Source organism: Grus americana, chromosome 20, assembly GCF_028858705.1.
Source record: "Grus americana isolate bGruAme1 chromosome 20, bGruAme1.mat, whole genome shotgun sequence".
Lineage (NCBI taxonomy): Eukaryota > Metazoa > Chordata > Aves > Gruiformes > Gruidae > Grus > Grus americana.
The window spans coordinates 11,837,552-11,860,306 of NC_072871.1; the positions used below are offsets into that span (position 1 = coordinate 11,837,552).

General features: G+C 45.9%; 3 protein-coding genes across 3 annotated transcripts; 2 read left to right on the plus strand and 1 right to left on the minus strand.

The window, feature by feature from the left end:
• The first annotated feature begins 50 nt into the window (after positions 1 to 50).
• SURF4 (surfeit 4) lies at positions 51 to 14,015 on the plus strand. The gene is made up of 6 exons (XM_054849237.1): positions 51 to 295; positions 7,798 to 7,984; positions 9,026 to 9,102; positions 9,715 to 9,758; positions 10,729 to 10,915; positions 11,160 to 14,015. The coding sequence occupies exons 1-6, from the start codon at positions 248 to 250 to the stop codon at positions 11,424 to 11,426; spliced, it is 810 nt and encodes a 269-aa protein (XP_054705212.1). The 5' UTR covers positions 51 to 247; the 3' UTR covers positions 11,427 to 14,015.
• A 301-nt stretch (positions 14,016 to 14,316) lies between these two features.
• On the minus strand, positions 14,317 to 17,490 carry SURF2 (surfeit 2). Its single transcript, XM_054849238.1, has 6 exons — positions 17,332 to 17,490; positions 16,828 to 16,982; positions 16,488 to 16,591; positions 15,862 to 16,053; positions 15,157 to 15,323; positions 14,317 to 14,419 (listed from the first exon to the last, which is right to left on the minus strand). Exons 1-6 carry the CDS (start codon positions 17,434 to 17,436, stop codon positions 14,336 to 14,338), a joined length of 807 nt encoding a protein of 268 aa, XP_054705213.1. The 5' UTR covers positions 17,437 to 17,490; the 3' UTR covers positions 14,317 to 14,335.
• A 21-nt stretch (positions 17,491 to 17,511) lies between these two features.
• LOC129215672 (surfeit locus protein 1) lies at positions 17,512 to 22,694 on the plus strand. The gene is made up of 9 exons (XM_054849239.1): positions 17,512 to 17,687; positions 18,361 to 18,442; positions 18,567 to 18,694; positions 19,056 to 19,138; positions 19,950 to 20,141; positions 20,420 to 20,492; positions 20,865 to 21,027; positions 21,490 to 21,571; positions 21,899 to 22,694. The coding sequence occupies exons 1-9, from the start codon at positions 17,625 to 17,627 to the stop codon at positions 21,963 to 21,965; spliced, it is 933 nt and encodes a 310-aa protein (XP_054705214.1). The 5' UTR covers positions 17,512 to 17,624; the 3' UTR covers positions 21,966 to 22,694.
• Positions 22,695 to 22,755: the final 61 nt, after the last annotated feature.

Here is a 22,755-nt window from a genome sequence, read left to right on the forward strand (position 1 = left end):
CCCTTTAAGTACGCTGCGCGAGAGGGGCGGGGCCCCGCCCCTCCCTCCCGGGGCACCGCCCCGCCCCGCGTGCGCCGGCGCTGCCGCCCGCGCGGCGCCTTTAAGGGCTGGCCTACGTGGCAGCAGCAGCCGAGCGGCGGCCCGGCCCGGCGCTTCTTCCCTCCTGCCCGCCCTTCCTGCGGCCGTCCCTGAGAGCGAGGCCGGGCCCTAGGCACGCAGTAGCCGGCAGCACCCCCCTACCGCCGCCATGGGCCAGAACGATATCATGAGCACTGCTGAGGACTTCGCGGACCAGGTGGGTGCCTGCCTGCCTGCCTTTCCTCTCACCGGCCCGGAGGCCTTTGTGCGCCGGGCCGCTCCCTCGGGCGCTGGGGCTGGCGGGGGGGGGGGGGCGCCTCGGCGGGCCCCGCGCTGGGGAGTGAGGGGGGGAAACTGCTGCCCTGAGGGGCCCTAGCTGGGCTGCGCTGGGGCAGGCTGGGATGGCGGCGGCCCGGCGGGGGGTCGCCGCCTTGGGGCCTGCCCCTCCGGTGTGGCTGTGGGCATCCTTGGCCGCGCCACCTCAGAGTAGGGCCTGGGGGCCCGGCTCCCCGCTGGAGTGGGGGTGGCCGGAGCAGGTCCCGTGGCTGGGTCCCGGTGGGAGCGGCTGCCCCCTGCCCTCAGACGAGCTCTGCGGCTGCTCTGCGGCCGCTGGTACAGCGAACCAGGCGAGGTCTCCTCGGGAGCTGGGCTTCTCCCTGGGGCTGCGTAAATGGAAGGAGAGCAGGAGGCCGAGCTGGTCTCATCTTCTTGTAAGCCGTCCAGGTTGGCAAATAGGGCGTAAAGGGGTGTGGGAAACCAGGGTGGGGTGATGGGGACAGAAAAGCAAAAATCTTTTAAATCCTGACTGCTGTCTGGAAACACAAACTGGAAGAGACTTACCACTACCAGAGTACTGCGCTTAGAATTGGGGCAGAAGGAAAGCAAACAAGCTGATGATGTCTTGTAATCCTTTTTATGTTTATTTCAGTTGAGGCCCTGACAGATTTCTCTTAAATAGAAGTTTGAGATTTCTTGTTACTTGTGAGAGCAGGAATACTTTGAGTGAAGTAAGTTGATCTGCTGGTGATAATGTTAGAAAGATCTTCACTGTCATGGTGATTCATCTAATTGAAAATAAGAGGCAATATCTAATCGTATCTAGTAAGTTCTCTGGAAAAATCTGTTTCTGCCAGGTTCTACAACTCTTGGCTATTGAAGCAGTGTGAGTTGTGTGGTGCACGGTAAGGTGTCACAGCTCTGAGGGGGCTGGCTGTGCTGCCTTTGTGTGTTTAGCTGAGTTTCACTGGGAAAACCTGTTCTGTGCTTCTTCCCCACCCCCAGATAGAAAACTCGATTCAGAGACAGAGCTTCTTATGGTGTGTGGTAGTATTCAGTTTAAGGGGTGTCTGGATCATCTTCGTCATCCTCTGTTTACCTTCTCCTCTCATTCCTCTTAGAGGAGAACGTAAGCTATCACTGTAGTGTTCAAATCACTTGCCAAAATTTATAACACTTGTCCTGACCTTTTTATAACACCTCTGTATTTATTCCTGTGTGACTATTTCTAGATGTCTTTAACACCCTTTTTTTCATACTACTGAAAGCTCTTTTGTCCAGCTAAAATGTAGTTTGCTTCCTCCTGAAATGAATTTTAAATGGCACAACTTTATTTGTGCTTGGCCACATTCTATTTAAAGATGAGTCTTTACCTGCAGAATTTGGGTGTTTGCATATGCTTACCAATCAGATTGCGAAACAATTTTTACAGCTTTCTAAATAACTAACTCCTTTGATAATTCTGGCTCCAAATAACTGCCTTGTAGCTCAATCAGACACTTTCAGTACCGTGTATGCTGCTAAAACTCAGTATTGCACCAGTGTAGCAGTGGAGAGATTTACTGAACAATAACCTTTGGTATATATTGCAAAGTTAACACTTGGCATTACGGAAGCTGTTAGTTCATCTTGGATTAAAAAAAATACTTGGAACATTTGGACTGAAATTATGTTGAAACTCCCCCTGATAAAGGCAGAGGTAGTGAAGCTGGACAATGGCTCTTCTGGGAGCTGAATGCATTCTCACTGATAACCTTGCTTTCTCCGTTCCCTGTACTAGTGCTCAAGACCCAATGAGTTTTAATTTCTGTAGCGTAAAAGCCCTGTGGGAAAATGTTATAGCTACTTCCATGGCTTATCAGTCCTGAATGCCTCTTACAAAAGCAAAAATAATTTGTCCCTTAAATTCAAATGCTAAAGCTTAACTTTTTTTTTAAATACTGTAATTTCTTTTTGAATTAGCAAATTATGCCTTAGATATCAAGATACTCAGTAGTAACAAGTGGCTGTTAATCTGGAAGTGAACTTGTACACTGAAGGCATGGTCTTAAAGGTAGCTAAGCTTGCCTGACAGCTACCTGTCAGTGAAGGGGGTTGTCCTATTTCTCCCAAGGCTACATTCCCCTTTTCTCTCACACTAGCACTTTTTGGTCACTGGACTGGAGAGTTGAATTGGCAGGGGAAAAAAAAAATGGAGTTGACTTTCCTGTTGGTTCCAATTATCCCATTGTTTAGGTCAAGTGAGCACCACTGCTGGTGGTGGGATTGCTTGTGAGGAGAACTAGCCATTCGTTTAGCGTGGCTGTAGCATGAGTTTGTAGCCTGCAGGGAGGCGGTACGGCTGATGAGCTATTCTGCTCTGAGCTGCTAGCAGTTTCCAAGGAGTGCAGCGGAGGAGGCAGCTGCTCGGTGGGTGTGAGAGGTGGTCCTCTTGATTTCGGAGAAGGCAACTTATTGAGGGGTGGGAAAAGCTATTAGGGGTTCCTAAAATCTGTGATGCATAGTACAAAGAAATAAGGATCTTTGTTCAGAATGATGCCCAAATACAGGCTTTATGGGTTGGTCTGTTTTTAAGCTGTGTAACACCAGCCCAATGTTATTAATTAAATAATTTACATACTGAGAAGTTAAGCCCTTTTTTAGTGATTCTTGTTAAAATATTACATGCCAAGCCCTTCAGCGCAGGCACCATGTACTGCTGACATCATACTGAAAATAGCTGTATCTGAGGCCTGAACTGATTGTTTAGAGTTGTAGGACTGCTTGTCTCTCCTCTGTAATCCCTGTAAGCGAGAGTAGATCTGGAGCAACTTTTCTAGTGTCTGTAATAATCTTTAGGAACGTGGGTTCTTGGTATTTCTGCTGTTCTGAAAAAGTATGGGCAAAAATGCAAGAACACTATTGAGTCATTGTACTGCAGTGAAAGGGCTGCAAGGGAGATCCAGACTCTGGGGGGTTTGTTTAATTTTCCAATGTAAATGCTGATGGATGTTGTTCAGCTAATTCTGATGTCTCTATATCCTATTTTGCAGAAAACAGAAGAGAAGAAAGTGTTTCATTGTTAGTCTGAACTTTTTTGTGTTTTAAAAAACTGATTTTGGATTCTGTAAGTTAGTCTTGTCAGTGCACTGATGCTTTAGAGTTATAAGCTAAATAGCTTATTCTGGTTAGGCTGGGAAAGAATCTTCCCATGAAGAGAGACAGCAAAATGCAATATGTAACTAATAAATCCCACTTTAAAGATTTGATTAATCAGTAGCCTTTTTGGAAAAAGGAATTGGTATAAAGCACACACTAGAAGTAAAAAGCATTGTCACGAGAAATCTTCCTGCAATTAAAACCCCTGATTAAGACTGCTGGCAATGTTCTAGTGGGTCAGAGCTCTCTTCTTGCCTTTTTGAAATAAGTGGGAAAGCCTCTATTCCAAGTCTTCACAAATAATTTGTAGACATTGATTAAGCCCATTGTGATGGATGTTGCTGTCCTTGTGATTTTTAGGTGGGATCTTCTTAATGGAAATATACAGGTTGGTGAAAGGATGTGATTTTTTTTCTCTGCCAGAGGATTGAGCATCCTATTCCAGACAAGATCACTGGTATCCCAGGCTGCTAGAGATCTGTCCTCCCAGAACAAAACAATCCCTTAAATGAATACAAGCTAGATATTTGGAATAAGCCAAAAGCTCTAGATGAATAATGCTGTGCAGCCCACAAGAGTGCTTTCTGTGTGGATTAGCAGACTGCTGTTCATCACCATGATTGTAACTTCCCTGATGCAAGAACACGTGCACACAGAGAAGAGTTCTGTGGTTGGACAGAATACACCTAGGTGACAGCAAAAATTCCCAACTCCTGGCTGTGTATTGTTCTTAAAACACCTGTAATTATGCTATGGTATGTATACTTTTAACAAAATGGACTATTTTTTAACTAATCAGAAACTGTTGGAGGTGGGATATATTTTACAAAGCATTATAAGAGTCAAAACAGAATCACTTTATTACCTCTCTTTAGGCAGGCCTCTTTATAGGCTTGAATATTTCAAGCCTCCTTTAAAAAAAAAAAAAAAAGGGGAGGGGTGGCGGCATTGAGCAGAGATTTGATTTAGGTATCCCTGCATCCTCTTGTGCATCTTTGCTTGTTAAACTAAGAGGAGCATTTAAATGTATCTTTGCTTTTTTGGCCCTGTTAGAGGGGGAAGTGACAACACAAAGCCCCTCTGGTGCACGCTAGTGACTTGGCTGCCAACCCAGAACCAGCTGTTCTTCTTTAAAATAGTTTTATTTAGTATTTTGTTGTCTTCTCTCAAGATGTTTTGCCTCTTGCAATGAGGCAGTATGTGCTAAGAACAATTAATGCAAAGCCTGTAGTGGAATAAGCCATCCAGTTACTTGATGTCATGAGTTTAACACTGCCACCTCCATCAATCTCAACAGTTTTGGTTTGGCTTGTGTGTATTGTGCTTAGTGGAGTGTTCATTTCAAGTCCCATGTCTTCACTGGATATGTTTATTAACTGCAGCTACCAGATTTCCTGTATGTGCTGCTTTTATCTGTGAATCAAAAAGGAAGTGGTCTTGGGGTGTAGCATTTGAACCACATGTTGCTGATGATGTGTGGGGACAAACCCAGGGTATCTGGTACTATTAGTTCAGTCTCACTTCTAGAGATTCCTTGTTTCTTCTAAGTTAGTCTGTTCTTAGCTAAATTACTTAAGTGATTTATAGTTGAATCCTCTAATCATAAAATCACTTGATGTCTGTTATGTTCTCTTCTTGTGGTTATCATGTAACTTTTTCTTCTTCCTTTCTCTTTGAGTCTCCATGGCTAGTTGTTCTTTTAGCTTTGATTTTTGTTCATACAGTCTGTTCCTGAAGCTTTTTTACTTTAAGCTTGCTGTGTACAGGGTTTTCAACTTGTGCGTAGCTAAGTAAATGCAGCTTCATGAGTTATGGATGTCCAAAGATGATGTGTGTCGTGATAAGGTTGCTTAGTGCTGCAGCTGACTTAGGCTTCAGTCTTCCTGACTTGTCTTAAGCTGATTGGATGTGCACACTTGTGTTTAATAGATAGTGTTAAATTCCCTCTATGTCATGAGAACAGGTAAATGTTAACTGCTTTCTTGGCTCCTTCACCTGGACTGTTGGCAGTTGTTTAGTTTCAGGGAAGGGGAAGATGAGATCAGCTCACATGACCCACTTCAGAAGCAATGAAGATGAGGCCTGGAGGCAGATACCCTCTCTAACGTTTGCTTCTTTTTTCAGCCTTTCCACAGCAGTGTGTTTTCCCTCTTCCTACAGATGCCCAGCATTTGTCCTTTTTCATGTCCTTCTAGACCAGTTGCCTGTTCTGCGTCTTGACAAAGCAGACTTACTTTACAAACCAATTTTGGTTTTGTACTATTTCCAAAACAACTTTATCCTTAGTATTCCTCAGCAAGTTTACCCAAATGCACAGTGAGGTCTGGGAAAGAAAGCTGTAAACCAAGATGTGTGTCTCATTCAGTGACAAAGATCACAAATTTCTTCTGACTCATTCATCCAACTGTTGACAGGGCTTAAAAAAGCATGAAGTGGCAGTCCTGAGTCAGAGTACAGCTGCACTTAAAATGCACTTGATTAACTTGAATCTTGACCCTTAGACTCTGGATGCATGCAGTACAACTAGTGTAGTTTGTTCCAATATTAACTGTTTAACTATTAAGCATGTTTACTGGATTTTTTTCCTTGTGATAATCTTCAGCTACACAGTAAGCAAGGCTTGTCTTTTGTGTAGGATCCAGAACAGCCTTTAGTATTTACTAATTACTGTGGCAAGAATCAACTGTCAGAAATGGCTTCGTTCTCCTTTCTCCACACTCCTGTACATACTGAAAGTATGCAATGCAAGTTTCTGCCTGGAAAGAAACCAGTCAGCTGTGTCAATGCAAATACTGAATTATGTAAAAAGTTTGTGTGCCTTTTCTGTTTTTTATAACATAGTTCAATGCTGTCTGGAAGACACCTATAGATATGTGGGTTCCCCCACCCCTTTTCATGCTTGAAGTCTTCTAATATTGCACAAACTGTATGAATCAATGTGCCTTACAACACATCGAACTTTGTGTGGGATAATGTTTTTTTTTTTTTTAAATGGCTCCTCCTCCTAGTTCTAATGCAGGAATCTGTGTAGTCTGACAGTTCTGCATGAAGGCTTGTGGCATGGGCATTTACTTTGACAGGTGTCAACCTGCCCAAACTGCTCTGGATAATCTTGTAAAGTTAGTTTTAGATTAAATTCATGTTTGTTTCTTACTAGATTGCATGTACTCAAACAGCAGCGTACACAGACTCCAAATGTGTCCTTGTAGTGATCTGGCTAAGCTGAACCTGTGCATGAAGTGGGCCAGCTGGGTACCAGCTTGTGTTCAGAGTGACAACGCAAATTCTAGTGGAGGTCTTCATTAAGTAATAACCAGTGCTGTGTAGGAAAATGGGTGACAGTTAAGCATGTGTCATAATCCAGGGGCAGTAAGTTTTCCTGTGCACCTAGCAGTCGTATAGAGCATGCTAGTCTAGACCCTGCTTGGCAATTCTGGTTTTGTTCCTTTATAATTATTGTAATTGCAGAGCGAACTAACCAGTGAGTTTGCAGGATGAAGGGCTGTGTGAGACCAGATACATCTTGCATTCCCAAGAACTAAACTCAGCATCTGTTGCATGATGATACAATTTCCTTTTAATTACTACACTGAATTGTATATGTAAATGGGTATTGTCTTCCTGCAGGGGATGCTATTTTTAATGGAGGTAGAAACTGTGTACACTTGCATAGAGGATAGAGGGTGCGATTGCATGTAATGGCCGTGCTAATCTAATAGCTGCTGCTGCTACATGAGTATGCATGCTTTGCACTGTTGCTTTTCTGACCTCTTAGAAGGAACTAGCTTGGCAGAAAGCTTATTAATTTTTTTAATTTGTACAGAATTAGTCTTCTGTCAGCCTGACTCCCTGAATCAGTTTGTTACAGGGTGTTGAGTGCCTGAGCATGTGGGTGGGAGTAGGATTGCCCTTTCAGCTCCTGGCTATCTGATAGTTGGGCTGCAACATGAAACCCTGAGATAGACAAACTAAAACCAAGGTCAGCCTTCATCTAGTAAGAGCTCCATCTGTGTAAGAACTGTGTTTAGAAAGGTGCTGCTGAATTCTGCTTTTTTCCACGTCCTTGTCCAAAATGCTCTTTAGGTGCAGCATGACAACAGGTTTTCCCCCACTGCTCCTAAGTGTTCTCAAACTGGAGTGGAGAAGAATTTAGTTAAATCCAAGTATGTGTTTCTCTCTAGACATTGATGACCCTGTATGCACAGAGATCTGCTGACCTCAGAGTCTGCAGAGTGCCTGGATCTGTTATGTCTTGAGTATCGCCTTGCCTGCCTTCCCTGCTAATGATGCTGTCTGCCCATGCAGTTCCTGAGGGTGACGAAGCAGTACCTTCCCCACGTGGCCCGCCTGTGCCTGATCAGCACCTTCCTGGAGGATGGCATCCGCATGTGGTTCCAGTGGAGTGAACAGAGGGATTACATTGACGGCACATGGAACTGTGGCTATTTCCTGGCCTCCATCTTTGTGTTCATAAATCTCTTCGGACAGCTGAGTAAGTGGCTCTGAGGCTGTTAAGGTAGATGCCAGGGCAGTCCAGTGTGTCTGCCACTCTGGTTCATGTAAGCGCTGTGAATCACGTAAGCATGGGATGCCTCATTGATTTCTTAATAGCCATTGACAGCTAGAACTGATAGTACTACGTGAGTTGAATGAAAAGAACTCTTAATTGACCTGCTTCAGCCTTTCCTGGAAGTAGTCTTACAGAATTTCTTGTAACTTACTACCTCTGAGTCAGAGATGCTGAGAGTCCATTAGGACAATGTTTTCAATTCTCTACATGTGTCTGTAATCACATACCACCCCCCCCCCCCCCCCCGAATTCTCTAAATGAAATACTCATATTTTCTTAAACAGGGCAGTGTGAAGACTTTCTCAGCTTGTTGTTTTTATGGGTGTTAATCTCAATGGCAAAGTTTTATCCTGCAGTTGGTACACTTAAGCTTGAGAGGAGTGTTTGTGTCAGATTTTCAAAGCCCAGGAATCAAAATATGCCCAGAAGCAGAGTTTCTCTGTGTGCTAGGTGGACTTAGGGTGTCAGAAATGGAGAGAAGTAAGAATATTTCTGTTTATATTCTGTTCCTTATCTACTGTTCTTGATTGCTCTGCCAATTTCTTGTCTTGGGTCTGGATTTAGATTTTTTTACCCTCATATTTTTGTGTAGAGAGTCAGCCTAACTTAATGTAGTTACATCACTTAAAAAAAAAAAACTTCAACTCATTATGGATTTTCTAACTTGGTAATGTTTTAACACTGATAGCTGCTGTACAGTGCTGTGTGTTGGTAACTGCATTCAGCATGTGCTTGCCTTTTGTAAAGTAAAAGATACTTCTTGAATTATAAAACACTTTAAAATGCACTAAGACTTCTTGGTTCTCAAACTGACTTGTGCCAATGAGCCATTAAAGTTTCCTACCTGATGTTCTCAGTGGCACAGTCGAAAGAAATCAGTCTGCTCAGTTAACAAGTTAGCATTCCTGCAGCATCTCTTCCTGTGCAAGCCAGGAGTGTAACTGTTCAATTTCCCCAACTCAGGTGGCTGTATCCTGGTGCTGAGTAGGAACTTTGTGCAATATGCCTGCTTTGGACTGTTTGGAATTATAGCATTACAGGTAGGAGGCTTAAGTCTTCAGCCCTTCTAAACTCCATCTTTCAAATCTTCTCTCTTGGCCACAGTGTTACCAACAGGTATTTAAATACAACTTGCAACCTTGGGATTTTTCTCCACCCTGGCCTAGTGCCAGTCCTCAGTGGCATTGAACTATTTTGCTGTTTCTGTTCTGATGTGCGCAATAGATCCTTGGCTGTAATTGCAATTAGTCAGCTGGAGAAGTTGATTCTATACTTGACCTTGACCAATTTAGCAGAATTGTCATTTACCTGTGTGTCAGTAATGTGCCAAATGTGGAACTTGCAGTTGCTTTGGCCTTCAGTACGCAGCTTTTGTAAAGGACTGTCCCCATCACAAAAGACCCTAGCTAGCAGCATCCTACCTGTTAAAAACTGATGAATTTTTGTGGGGCCAAGGCACAAATCAAATTCTGGCTTCTGTTTCCTGTTTTACACTGACTCACTGGACTACAGTGATGTAACCTGCCTTGTTCCCTTCAGTATAAGATACTTTTAATTTATTTCTGCTATGGATAGTACAGGCCTGAGATTGTAACATAATTTTAGAACTTCGGTGTAATTTAACATGGTATTTTAACCTCTTCTTTGCCTAGACTATTGCATACAGCATTCTATGGGACCTGAAGTTCTTGATGAGGTATGTCTACTTCTTATGTTTTTATCAAAACAGAATGAAAACTGTTGTCTGTCCCTGCCACTTGCTGACAGAGGAAATAATCTTTGTACATAGTATTTACTAGAAAGATTTTACAAATTATCCATTTACATTAAACAAGAAATGACAGCACTTAAAAATCAGTACAGCCTGTGTTAAACCATAGACAGCAGGCTCAGTACTGTAGAAAGGAAAGACTAATCCTAACCCACTAGGATCTAAGTGCTTCTGCTACTAAACTCCTTGCTGAGAGCTCACAAACAACTGTCTAGACTGGGTCAGTGAGCTGCTATTATTTCCTAAATGGCTAAAATAGCAACTGTGTTTATGCATGACTGAAGCCATTTTCTGAGAATATGAAAGCATGTAAATATTAGAGTGGCTTCTGGCATTTTTAAATCTACTTAGAGAAGGTTTTAGAGAGAGTTCTTAAACATGAGCTTTCTTGTCAAAGCCTGAGTGATGGCTGGCTGTTACCTTTTCACCTCCCTCTTCTGAGCAGAGGGCAGGGGCAGCACAAGAACTATACCCTGGGCTTACTACGACCCTGTAAATATGTAACTTCTTTTAGCAGTACTGCTCTTCTGTTTTCTCAAAGCAACTTCTGAACTACTTTGGCATATATGGCTAAACCTGAGGTACAGAATAACTTCAACATAACTACGTTCATGCTGTAACTGATGCTAAGCAACTGTGCCTGAGCTGTGGGTGCTGGACTTCTCTGGCAGGCTGGTACATGTCTACACAGGCTTGTGTAAACCCTTGTGTACAATGCTGTTGCTTCAGTTGTGAAGCCTAATGCAGACAGACATCACAAGGTGCAGAGTAGGTCACTCCTCACTAGCATGCAGGTTCTTAGTGAGCTGAAATTGTCAGATAAGACTTCAAATCTATAAATCAGTGCAAACTGTAGTAAATGGCTTTCCCCCCCCACATTTCTGTCTTTCTGTAGGAACCTTGCCCTTGGGGGAGGCTTGCTGCTGCTTTTGGCTGAGTCGCGCTCAGAGGGGAAGAGCATGTTTGCTGGTGTCCCTACCATGCGGGAAAGCTCTCCTAAACAGTACATGCAGCTGGGGGGCCGTGTGCTGCTGGTCCTCATGTTCATGACACTGCTACATTTTGATATGAACTTCTTTTCTGTAAGTATCTGAGTATAAAAGTATGAGTTAAGGAACTAGAATATAGTACTAACTCCCAGATTGGCTGCAGGACCTACTTGATGCTTATCATTTAAATCTATTTTTAGTAGAATGAATACTTGGAAAAGTTACTAAATCACCGATGCCTTGACAGCCTGTTCTGCTGAACTTCTCCATGCTCTGTTCTGATGTCTGTGTGTCTATTTAAGAACCACATGTAAGCTTGTGGTGGTTTTCCTTGCAGATTCTGCAGAACATTGTGGGCACGGCCCTGATTATCTTGGTGGCAATTGGCTTCAAGACTAAGCTGGCTGCCTTGACTCTTGTCATCTGGCTGTTTGGCATCAACATCTACTTCAATGCCTTCTGGACCGTCCCAGCCTACAAGCCCATGCACGACTTCCTCAAATACGACTTCTTCCAGACCATGTCTGTAATTGGAGGGCTGCTCCTCGTTGTTGCACTGGGCCCTGGTGGAGTCTCCATGGATGAGAAGAAAAAAGAGTGGTAACAGGAATGGCAACACTTCTTGGGACATAACATATTAAGTCCAGAACTGATTCTCTATGGATTCAACAAAAACTGCCAGCATTTTACACGTACATGCCCCCTTCCTATTAAAGGCACAGATGTTTTGAATTTGATTTACAGTGGCACCAGTAATATAATAGATAAAATCCTATTTCTTCAAGGAATGTTGCCTAGGCTTATTCTAACTTCCTAGATTTGGAACTAACCCAAGGAACCTGCATTTCACTGATGCTTCAGTGAGTTGCAGTAGTACAGTTGCTGTCTTTAATGTCAGCAATGTTTTAAAATTTGAAGTACTGTGAGCAGATACAGCTGTATCACTCAGTGTGCTGTTGGGTTCTAGCTATAACTAAAAAAGTGGATCCCCTTTCTCACCCTCATCAAAACTGTCTTGTGCATAAGGAGTTCCATTGCTGGTTATGGCATTGCTTATCAAGGTGGAAAGCAGCATTAAAAAAAATCATCACTTGTTATTTTGCTGCTTAGAGGCCTGTAATTCCATTTTGTTTAACAAGAGGGGAGCTGTTTCCTGCCCCCAAATAAAAGGCAAAAAGAAAACCCTGGAAATAGTTGTACCCTGCTCTAGGTAAGAAGAGGGAGAGGGGTTTCTAACATGTCCCAGTTCTGCTCTTGAGGGGAACAAGGGAGAATCCTGACTTGCTAATCAAGAATCCTGTACAGCTAATTAGATTTCAGGAAGGAAGGGGAGGAGATACTCCTGAAGAGGCAGAATGTTAGATTCTGTTAAAATTCTGTGCCAAAAGAACTCTTTATTCAGCATTCTTTCCCCAAAGTTGCCCCTCCTGAATTCCCAAGAAGGGAGCCAAGTTGTGCTGCAGGTTCCATAATAAAAGCTCCTTTCTGTTATTAACCAGCTTCCCTCCATATATGCCCCAAATTCATATCAGAATTGCAGGTTCAGTGAAAGTGTCTTCAGAATTACAGAACCTCCCCTTTTCCCTGCATTCAGTACATGCAAGATGAGAGCAGCCAGTCTTCTATCTGTAGTCTTTGCTTCTTAGTGTCACTTCTGTTGCTCTCTTGGCTGTTCAAGTCCCAGCTGACTGAGCAGCAAGACAGCCAGGGTGCTGAACTCCTGAGTACAGCCCCTTCTCACTGCCATCTTGGACCACCCTGAGATGTGTAGGGAGGAAAAGTGACAGTCAGTGGTGTGCTGCCATCGCCCCAGGTCTCTATGCAAACGGTTATAGCTGAAGAATGCAAGTGCAAAGCCTGTGCAGTGACTAAGCAGCCAGGGATGTAACTTGCGTGTTCAGAGGGAGGAACTCCTCAGCATCGTGAGGAGAGGAAGGCCCTGTTTTCACTCTGTGCCACAACCTCTGTGCCATGAACATGTTTAGTGCTGCTTGGAGGAAGTGTTTTGTCCTCTGCTAGTAAACTAGGTGGACCTGTTTCACTAGATTATGAAAGAATTCTAGAAAGCATGAGCCCTACCACTTGTAATGTTACACTTATTGCACTGGTCTCTGCCTTGAGAAAGCTGCTCAACTGTTTGTTCAAGGAATAATTCAGCTGAACACCAGGGTCTCCTGGGAAGGATACCAACCTGGACAGTTCAGCTCAACAGTTGCATTTTAGGGGGGGAAAACTAGGCTGAAAGAACTGATGACAAACAGAAGAGCACTGTTGAATATTAAACCAGTGATTTTTGTCATCTTAAGGGGAAAATAGCCTATGTAATAGCAAGATGTGCTGCTGCTGAAGGAAACAGATTGGTATGTGGGGGTAGACGGGAGGGGAAGCCAGCATTTTGGTTCAGGTCACACAGAAAGCTTGCTTTTAAATGGGTTTTGCAAGAGTTTTCACCTCAGTGTTCACTGTGCCTGTCTTCAGAGCAAAACAAAGCAGTCCTTTCAGTTCTGGATACGCAGCACAGGATGGTCTTCCTCAGTTTCATTGCAGGTCCCAGAATGGTTTTAGACTACATCCAGGCAGCCATTCTCAGATACCTTAACTGCTGTTGATGTTCATAGTATTTATAAATGGAATGATAGAAACAACTCCTGTAAGTAGCCCTTAAGCTGGCTTTCTCAATGTCTTTGTGTCCTGTCTAACTAAGGAACTGGATGATGGACTAGTCTAAAATATTGATGAGTTTCCTCTGTGAAAATCAAGTCCCCTTTCCAACAAAAGACCCCAGAAAAGGAACCAATACTGTCCCTTGCAGCAGAAATATTTGGTAATGAAGGGGCACAGTTAGGTGGAGGGCATTATAAGATATTTCTAGGCAGCGCAACATGCAGGCTTACTAACTGTGAGTCCTGATGCAGAAGATTCTGGTTTCCTACATACACTGCTGTATTCATGCATCTCCCAAAAATACAGTGACCTCTCCCTGTGGCTGAGAAGCATCACAAGCAGGATGTCAGCTATCAATTGGCTCTGCAAAGTGTTCTGGAATTCATTCTGAATATATTTTTGCTTTCTATGTGGAAAAAGAAATAAGTATAAATTCTCATTTTATGCTGTATTTTGTACCTTAGTTGTGTTTGAAAATGTTTTGATTTTTGGAAACAATCAAAATAAAACAATGGCATCTTTGTATCCACTTGGCGTGTGTGACTGGTGACACTCCAAGGAGAGGATGCCTGAAGTGCTGGTTAGTGCCAGGGGTGCTTTCTCTCCTGCCTGTTAAGACCATCTTTCCAGAGAGAGGTCTGAGCACTGGGCTGCCTGTATTTGGCTGCTGTGTTTGTCCTTCCCTTGGTGCAGGGTGGCTTGAGGCTGTCGGAATACAACTTAATTGCACCCCGCTATTCCAGTCCCCAGCTGCAATGGTTAAGTGGAATGGGCAAACACTTCAGTCAGTCTTGTGCACCCTCTAGAATTGTTGTACAGCAGGCTTCAGGCCATGTATTTATGATAAATTTATTTGCTGTTAGTTGCTTTCTTGAAGTTCTTGGGTTTTTGATGATGACTCTTGAATTTCTTCTTTAAAGGGCCTGTCTGTTTCTGTAGAGAAAGAGAGTTTGTCAGTTTATTTCCAAACCCCAAATGCAGCCCTGCCCAGACTGCACTCTGTCTCTCTTTCAGCTGTCTCCTTTACCCACGGGGACAGAACTAGCACAGCCCTGGTCACTGAGCCAGCCACGATCTCTCTGATCCTGCAAGTCAGCATCCCTTTCTCTGACAGGCACGGGAGTTTCATTAGATACAAACAGCAACAGTCTTCTCAGAAACGAGCTGAAACGTCATCCAGCCTTTGCTTTCCAGTTTGATAGGGTTACAAAGGATCCAGCCCCTTCCTCAGGGGCTGCCTTAGAGTTACAAGTTTGTCTGTCTTTAGGTATGTAACACCTGCCTGCTTCCCAAGCTGAGAAGGACCAGGGTACGTCCTGTACGATAGGACCTGGCCAGCTCCTCCAGGCAGAAAAAGGGGTCTACAGGGACCCTGTGACCTCAAAAGGGTTTAACTAGTGTTGGGGGGGGGGGGCAGGGAGGAAGATTACAGAACAAGACACGCTTGTCTCCCTGTGAAGATGGCGTGCAGCAGGGTCCCACCAGAGGTGAGACATTTACTCACACCTCAGGACGCGAGTCAGTGGCTGGCCTGTGGGGAAAGTCTGTTCTCCCAAACAGCTCTGCACCTTCTGCTGGTTCTCGGACAGGAACAGATCAGACAGACACCTACAGGGTGGGATGCCAGCTCCGGGCTCCCCCGCTGCTGCGCACAGCAGTGTGACTCCCACCTTTCCCCTTTTGGTGCCAGCTGCTCTGCTGACATCGGTTCTTCCACCGTCCTTTCCATTCACGTCACCGTTCTGCTTGGCCCCGTCATCCTCGCTATCTGTTGCAAATTCATCGCTGCCCTTCGTGGTTTGTGGGGCTGCCGGGCTTTTTTCTGGGAAGAGTGCAGCTAAAATACAAAGATTTAGTTCAGGATTGGTTCCCTGTGCACACAGGCTCTGCCTCCTCCTAACTGTTTTTTGAGAGCATCCAGACCCTGAGTGTATACATGTCACTACCAAAATACTTGGGAAATAAACACACCCGTGTCACAGTGCTCTCACTAGCCCCGTCCTGGGAACCATTCAGCACAGGCAGGTCTGTGTCCGCTCTCCCACGGCACGGCAGTGTCTCCAGTCAGCAGGACGGCCTGACCAACCGCCAGCAGACAGCAGTGCTTGCTGTAGAGACACCTATAGCGGCAAATCCCAGTGGATCTTGTATCCCTCCCCTCACATCTTCTGTGATCCAACTCCAGTCATCACTTACTGATAACTGCTATTTCTTATTTGGCAGTGGTAAGCTTTTCCAAAACTCAAGAACCCCCAACTGGCTGGAAGTCACAGGCCTCTGGCAAGCGAGCAGCAAGGAGCAGTATAAAGAAGCCAGAAGAAAATTAGCCAACAAACTCCCTTTAGGATGTAGATGATACCAACATTCTTACTCACGTGGATACAGGTCACTCATGCTGTCATCCGTCTCCTCTCCATCCTCATCGCTGGACTTTGGCTCCCAGAATTCCTCTTTTCTGTGAGGCTGCCTGCTCCCGTTCATCTGGTCATCAGCATGCTGCGTCCGCTGCTTCTTCTGCCGCAAGCAGGCCGGGACGTACTCCACTCCTTCCTTCTGGCACTCCTCATCTAATAGTGCGAGGGGTCAGGTGGCACTTAGCAAGGCTACCCAAGTCCTCTTCATTTCCAGCTCCAGCTTATATTAAATGCAACCCAAAAGTATGTCGAGCTCTAACTCTAATATACATTCACGTAATCTACAGCGATACTATGGACCATGAAAGACGTTAATACAGAGACTGTGCTGGATGTGCGAGCCACCCTCCCTGGGGAAGTTTCAGAACCACTCTTCTCAAGTGAGGATGTTCCAAGGTATTTGCTGGAGGCCTATTGCTCCCTGTACCTGGGATCTTCTGTCCTAGCTAAGGAGCACACACAGCAACAACAATAGATGACTGTCAATCTAAAGAAAAATGGATCCCCTTCCTTCATGTAGAGCTACTGGAATCTCAGCAGCTCAGGGAAAAAAGCTGTCTGGGTACATCTTCAGAAAAGCTACTTACATGTTTTTAGGGCCTTCTGGTAGCGCTTCCCTTGGACATGGCGCAGCACGTGCTCTGGGAACTTGTTGATGTGTCTGAGAGTGAGCTTGCAAAACAGCTGGTGTCTGACAGAAAGAAAGACAGAAGACAGACAGAAAGAGCCAGCAATAGAGTTCAAGTATGCTATTACTTAATAACTTTCCACTTATAAGCATTGTGCTCAAAGTTGATAAATACTTTATAAAGAACTTCCCAGTCTCCCAAAACCCCAAAACACTCAAGAACTTTGTAAAGCTCAACCGCTTTATGTTTGAAATTGAACAAAGTGTGAAGCATAACACACAAGAGGAAGAATACATACAGATTCTTTGTGCTGGGTACTATATGGGGCTCAAACTTGCCATAGTCAAACTCCCTGGCCGTCTTTATCAGCCGCTGATACTTCTTGCCATTAGTATAAGCCTGCAGCTCCGACAGCCGACATGGCATCTCGTGGCCTGTCAGCCTGCATCTCACCTGAAGAAAAATGACGGCTGGTCAGGAAGCCCAGGGGATCACCCCAGAGCCGGGGAGGGCAGGAGAGACCTCAGGCGTCCTCCTCCCCGGTCCTCCTCCGACTGCCACACGGGAGAAAAGCCTCCGGGCCAGGGAGCTCACTGGGGCCGAGCCCACCTGCCGGGGTACCCCCCCGGCCTGCTACCAACCGGCCTCGCCCCCCCTCACGGCCCCCTCAGGGGACGCGGCCCCGCCATCCCCTCACGAACCCCTCGGGGAGGCGTCCCCGGTCCCCCCATGGCACCCCTCCGGGGGCGGCCCCGGCCCTCAAGGCGCCCCTCAGCCCCGCACGGCCCGACTCCAGCCCCACCTTGCCCGGCTCCGCGAGGCTGAGCAGCGGGTGCTGCCGCAGGAAGAGCCGCTCCTCCTCGGGCACCTCAACCCCGGCCGCGCCGCCAGGCCCCGGCCCCGCCATGGAGAAGCGCCGCCAGCCACGAGCGGGCCTCCACTTCCGGTGCCGGCCTCCACTTCCGGTGCCCGGCCACGCCGGGGAGCCGCCGGCACCATAGAGAGGGGCGGCTAGAGGGGCCGGCCTGCCTGCCGCGCCGGGACTGTCTGGGCCGGAGGCGGGTGACGGCGCGGGGGAACGGTGGTGGCGTTGCCATGGCGACCTGGAGGCTGCTGCTGCGCGCGGGGCCGCGGCTGCTGCGGGAGCGGCGGGGCCGGGTGAGCGCTGAGGGGAACGGGAACGGGAACCGGAATGGGTGAGCGCTGAGGGGAACGGGAACGGGTGAGGGCTGAGGGGAACGGGAACGGGGCTGGGTGAGCGCTGAGGGGAGCGGGGCCGGGCCGGGCCGGGTGAGGCCCCGATCCTGTCCGGTGCTGGGCGCTGTACGTGCGCCCGGCCGGACTCCCCCAGCCGCCGCCCTTCCGTTGCCGGGCCCCGGGCTTTGGGTGCGGCGGGTTGGTGCCCGCGGTGCGGGGATCGCTTTCACTGCGCGGGGCGAAGCCGTGCTAAAAGTGAGCAGAATTGGTGGCAAAAAGGCTGGAAATGGGTCCTTGTGCCGCTCCGGCGTGGCGGGAAGGGGAGGAAGCGGGAGGGCAGGTGCTCGGCTGGCATTGCTTTCTAGAACGGCCTGAGATGGTGTGTACGCTTGCTGGCAGCGTGGATGGAACGGGAAGGAGCGTTTCCTGTGTTATGGTCAGCTCTGTAACTGGAATTTTATTTTATTTTTTTTAATTATAACCTAACCCGTAATGTTTCTCAAGCAGTTGCTCGGATGAGACTTAAATCAACGAGTAAACAAAATTTCATGCAGTCATTGAGGCAACTGATATCATCTAGATACAAATTTTACAAAGCAGAGGTACTACAAAGGATCTTTCTTATTTCATGTAGGTATCACATTGCTTGACCAGAAGAACATTTTTTGGATATCCCCTAACTAAAGCAGGTTCTGGTCTGGTCCAACAAACTAAAGGTAAAAAAGGATTTATTTGGATTTCTGCCCTGTTTCAACCTTTTACCAAGAGGTGACATTTCCTGCAGGAATTTGGCATTTCCTCTCCTGTATAAATCCTATTCCTCATTCTGTTTTTCTCTAGAAGTTTGTTTGAGGTTCTGCAGACCACGAAGTTCTACAACAGCTGCTGACGCATCTGGAGAGGACATCTTACTCAAATGGGGCCTTTTCCTGGTCCCTCTGACCACGTTCTGTCTTGGCACGTGGCAGGTACAAATAGATATTTCATTTTTCAAGAGATGAGCACTTGAGCGCTGTGAGGTTTTTCCATCTCTGGCTGTTTGATCTAGTTCAAATCACACGCAGGGTGAAGATTTGCTGTTATTTTACATTTGTTTTCCAAGTGTCCATTTGTAACTCTTTAAAGGAGAGGTTCTTATTTTTACACCTTTATTTCAGTATAAATATTTCCTCAAATTAAAATCAGTAGCCTCCATTTTCATATCTCCAATTTCCCTGTTTTAGGCCAGATCTGAGGAGAAACTTATGACAAAGATTTTAAGTCTTGCTGGGGTTATTACATTGCTCTGTTCTACCATAAGGAATTACTTTTGTGTCTGTATACTTTCAGGTTCAGCGACGGAAGTGGAAACTAGATTTGATTGCACAACTGGCATCAAGAATTACATCAGAGCCCATCCCTCTGACATTAGAGTAAGGAAGCTGACATACATAGTTTATTGTCTGCAGAGCAGTGACAGTGTGCTGGGGATATTGGAGATGGTTCCTGCACTGATGAGTTTATGCTCAATTTAACTGCATGAAAACAAAGGAATGCAATGGCAACCAGGATGTGCAAGCAGCTTAGAAAGATAGACATCATGTTCATTTTTGTATTTTAAATAAAAGAATAAGTGGGATACTCTAAATGCACAAAAAAACCCCATGAATCTCTGTTCAGGAGAGTGTGGTATGTAGTTCATACTGTATGTGGTCCCCTGGAGAAGGAGGACTTGGTAGCTGGTGCCTGTGGTGTCCCAAAGGGATTATTCCTGCAGCGGGGAGTCTGGGATCAACAGCAGGCTCTGCCCCAAGCGTGGAGCAGTTGTGTCAGGTATGAGAGGGATTTTTAAGGTCACTTGGCCATATGGCACAACTGTCAAAACAGTTGAGTTGTTTGCTTTCATGGTCTGGGACAGGGAAGAAATGCTCCCTGTTGGCTGGAAGCACGTGCAGCGTATCGACCTGCTGATCAGCTGTGTGCACCATTGAAGTGGCACTGGGTTACAGATATCACAGAAGAGAACTGCTCTCTGGATACTCACGGTCATCTTGATTTGATTTGCTGTGATAGTAATAAAACAGTAAACCAGCTGCTTATTCCATGAGGTGTTTATCTTCTGTTTCTGTTTGCCAACTGGCTCTAGAGCAAACCATTAGGTAAAAGGAGACTCCCACAATAAAAATCCCCTAATTTGATTTACCTATCACAGCCATGATTTTGTTTTAATCTTGTTCTATGCAGCCCCATGGAATTGAAGGAATTGGAGTACAGGCCTGTAACGGTCCGAGGGCACTTTGACCACTCCAAGGAGCTCTATATTTTGCCACGGTCACTTGTGGACCCTGAGCGAGAAGCCAGAGAAGCCGGGCGGCTGACATCCCACCCGGAAAATGGAGCAAACGTCGTTACTCCTTTCTACTGCACAGAACTAGGGTAAGTTAATGAAAGTTGGTTCGTGTGAGCAACTCACTTCTGTTTGGAAAAGCTGAATCAGGATGGTTGGGTTTATATAAATCACTCTTCCTTAAAAAGCATCTCTCACAGTCTGTTAGGTCACTGAGGCTTGATTTTAAATTTTATTTAAATTCCCCTATAATGTGCACTGAGATGAAAAAAAAAGTAGCACCACACCTCTGGATTGCTTCTTTCTAGGCAGCAGCAAGAACACATTTCCTTTCACTCATGAGCCATAATTCTTTATGTAACTCTAGGGTCACGATCTTAGTCAACCGAGGATTTGTGCCCAAAAAGAAACTGAAACCGGAGACCAGGCTGAAGGGACAGGTAAGGGCGATACAGGGAATGTTGTGGATTATTTCTGCCCTGTGATTATCCAGAGGCACTGACACACCAAGAAAGGCAGTAGCCATGTTCAGCATCATGGGAAGTGACTTAAATACAGTGTCATTTCACTTTTCAAAGATAAACCTTTTCTTCCCACCTTTTTATTAAGGAAATAATGTTTTTTACAAAGGAGCTGTTCTTGATCTGCCTTTTCCCCCTGCTGTGTTACAGCGCTGCCCCACCACAGGGCATGACTACTTGATTTATAATCAGACCCCACAAGTGCTGTGTTTTTCTACCAGGAGCTGGTATGCTGGAACGTGAAACGAATCTTGAAACATTCCTTTTTTCCTCTTCTGTGCTTCTCTTCAGATTGAAGGTGAAATTGATCTCACTGGGGTGGTGAGGTTATCAGAAACCCGGAAACCTTTTGTGCCTGAAAATAACATTGAGAAAAACCGCTGGCACTACCGTGACCTGGGGGCTATGGCAAAGGTGACCGGCGCTGAGCCCATCTTTATCGATGCAGATTTCAGTAAGTCACAGAGGAACCCAACCCCACCTCCAGTTTCCATCAGTCTCCCTGCCCTTTCTGTTTAGTTATTTCCCCTGGCACCCGGACAGGTAGAATCACAGAATCATTTAGGTTGGAAAAGACCTTTAAGATCACTGAGTCCAACAAGGTATCACATCTGTTATTTCTTTGTGTACTCTGCTTGCTAGGCCTGTTTTGAAGGTGCTGGGCAGCCAACACTGGGGAACAGTAGCGTGCTTGGGTGATGCAGATGGTGCTCCATGCCTTGAGCACAACCAGCTGATTGCTGTAGGGCCGCCTGCCCCGCAGCTCTGGCTTTGCTGGTGACTTGGGAGCACCGCTGCCTGAGGAAGAGGAGCAGGGCGCCCACACAACTTCCCACCTTCATCCCATTTCTCACAGCAAGGGCAGCTCTACGCGGCGCAGACTAGACTTAACTTGTGTGCTGTGTTGTACCTATAGGAAGCACAGTCCCAGGGGGGCCCATCGGAGGCCAGACGAGAGTGAGCCTGAGAAACGAGCACATGCAGTACATCGTCACCTGGTAAGGTACCCAGCCAGCGCTTGGCTGACCTTCCCTCTTCCTTTGGAATGTAAAGCTTTGCCTGGCATTCTTGCTCCTTGTCAGGGAGACTGGCAGAGCTCTTAAGCTACAAAAGCCTTAAGTACAAAAAAAACCCCAAAAAACCCCATACCCCCAAAAAAACCCAAACACCCCAACAAACCTCTTAAATACAAAGCTACTTAAAGCTTTACCTTAAGTTACATTTGCAGTGATTTGAAGTAGTTGTGTTTTATTGCACCACCGCTGACTTAGGGAGGTCCAGCCCATCGTGAAAGTATAAATATGTGGCTTTCTTTTCTTTCATAGGTATGGCTTATGTGCTGCAACTTCATTCTTGTGGTACAGAAAATTTATACAGAAGATACCTCTGTGAGGGGAAGGGCTAATCTCTTCTGTACTGCAGTCGAGCACTTCGCTGTCTTCTGTAAGTCTGATGAGCCTGAGTAACTGAAGCACCCAGAGTTTCAGGTGTCAAGCTGCAAATAGACTTTAAGCAACTGATGCAGACTCTGAGCTCCTACTGGTGTGATTTTGGCTGCAGCTTGGAAGCACTGAACTTCAAAGTTTTAAGCAGCTGTTGAGACTACTGCCTAAGTCAGCTTCACTAGAAATCTCAAGGATGCATTTTTCTATTGTGCTTGGTTTGTAAGCTACAAAAGTTTTAATTTCTCCACTGCTGTATTCTCCAAAAAATGGCAAGGAATTTTGTGAATCAGATTCTTTACACTGAGCAGTCATTCCTGAAGTCAGGAGCAATTCACAGCAGTTGCATCAGAATAAAGAGGGCCTGTAGGTGCTTGCCTTGTGACTTGCATTGTGCATCTTACATCTTAATAGTGACAGACTCAAATTCAAGGTTACTGTGGATACTCGAGTCTAGCCGGGCAGGGCAGCCCATGGCTTTGCAAGAGCACGATGAGGGCAGCAGCCACCTCAGCTGGAGCCTTACAAAGCTCAGCAGCCTCCCACAGTGCCACAAGACCAAGTCAGCAGTCAGGAAACAGAAGCACAAGTTCTAGATTCTTCCCTCACATCACTGACCATTAGACCTCCTCCTCCGAGGTCCCCAGCTGGTCAGTCTGGCAAAATGTTGTAACACCCTGTATAACCCATACTGTAACCAAGTCCTAAGTACTAATGGAGATTATCTAGAGCCATTTCCA

Coding starts and splice junctions, on each gene's coding strand:
- LOC129215672 (XM_054849239.1), top strand. CDS start 17,625: ATGGCGACCTGGAGGCTGCTGCTGCGCGCGGGGCCGCGGCTGCTGCGG. Junction 19,139..19,949: donor CCCATCCCTCTGACATTAGA/GTAAGGAAGCTG, acceptor TGTTCTATGCAG/CCCCATGGAATTGAAGGAAT. Junction 20,493..20,864: donor AGACCAGGCTGAAGGGACAG/GTAAGGGCGATA, acceptor GCTTCTCTTCAG/ATTGAAGGTGAAATTGATCT.
- SURF4 (XM_054849237.1), top strand. CDS start 248: ATGGGCCAGAACGATATCATGAGCACTGCTGAGGACTTCGCGGACCAG. Junction 296..7,797: donor CTGAGGACTTCGCGGACCAG/GTGGGTGCCTGC, acceptor CTGCCCATGCAG/TTCCTGAGGGTGACGAAGCA. Junction 10,916..11,159: donor TTGATATGAACTTCTTTTCT/GTAAGTATCTGA, acceptor TTTTCCTTGCAG/ATTCTGCAGAACATTGTGGG.
- SURF2 (XM_054849238.1), bottom strand. CDS start 17,436: ATGGCGGGGCCGGGGCCTGGCGGCGCGGCCGGGGTTGAGGTGCCCGAG. Junction 16,054..16,487: donor CCAGAAGGCCCTAAAAACAT/GTAAGTAGCTTT, acceptor TCGCACTATTAG/ATGAGGAGTGCCAGAAGGAA. Junction 14,420..15,156: donor CTGGCACCAAAAGGGGAAAG/GTGGGAGTCACA, acceptor CTTTCTCTACAG/AAACAGACAGGCCCTTTAAA.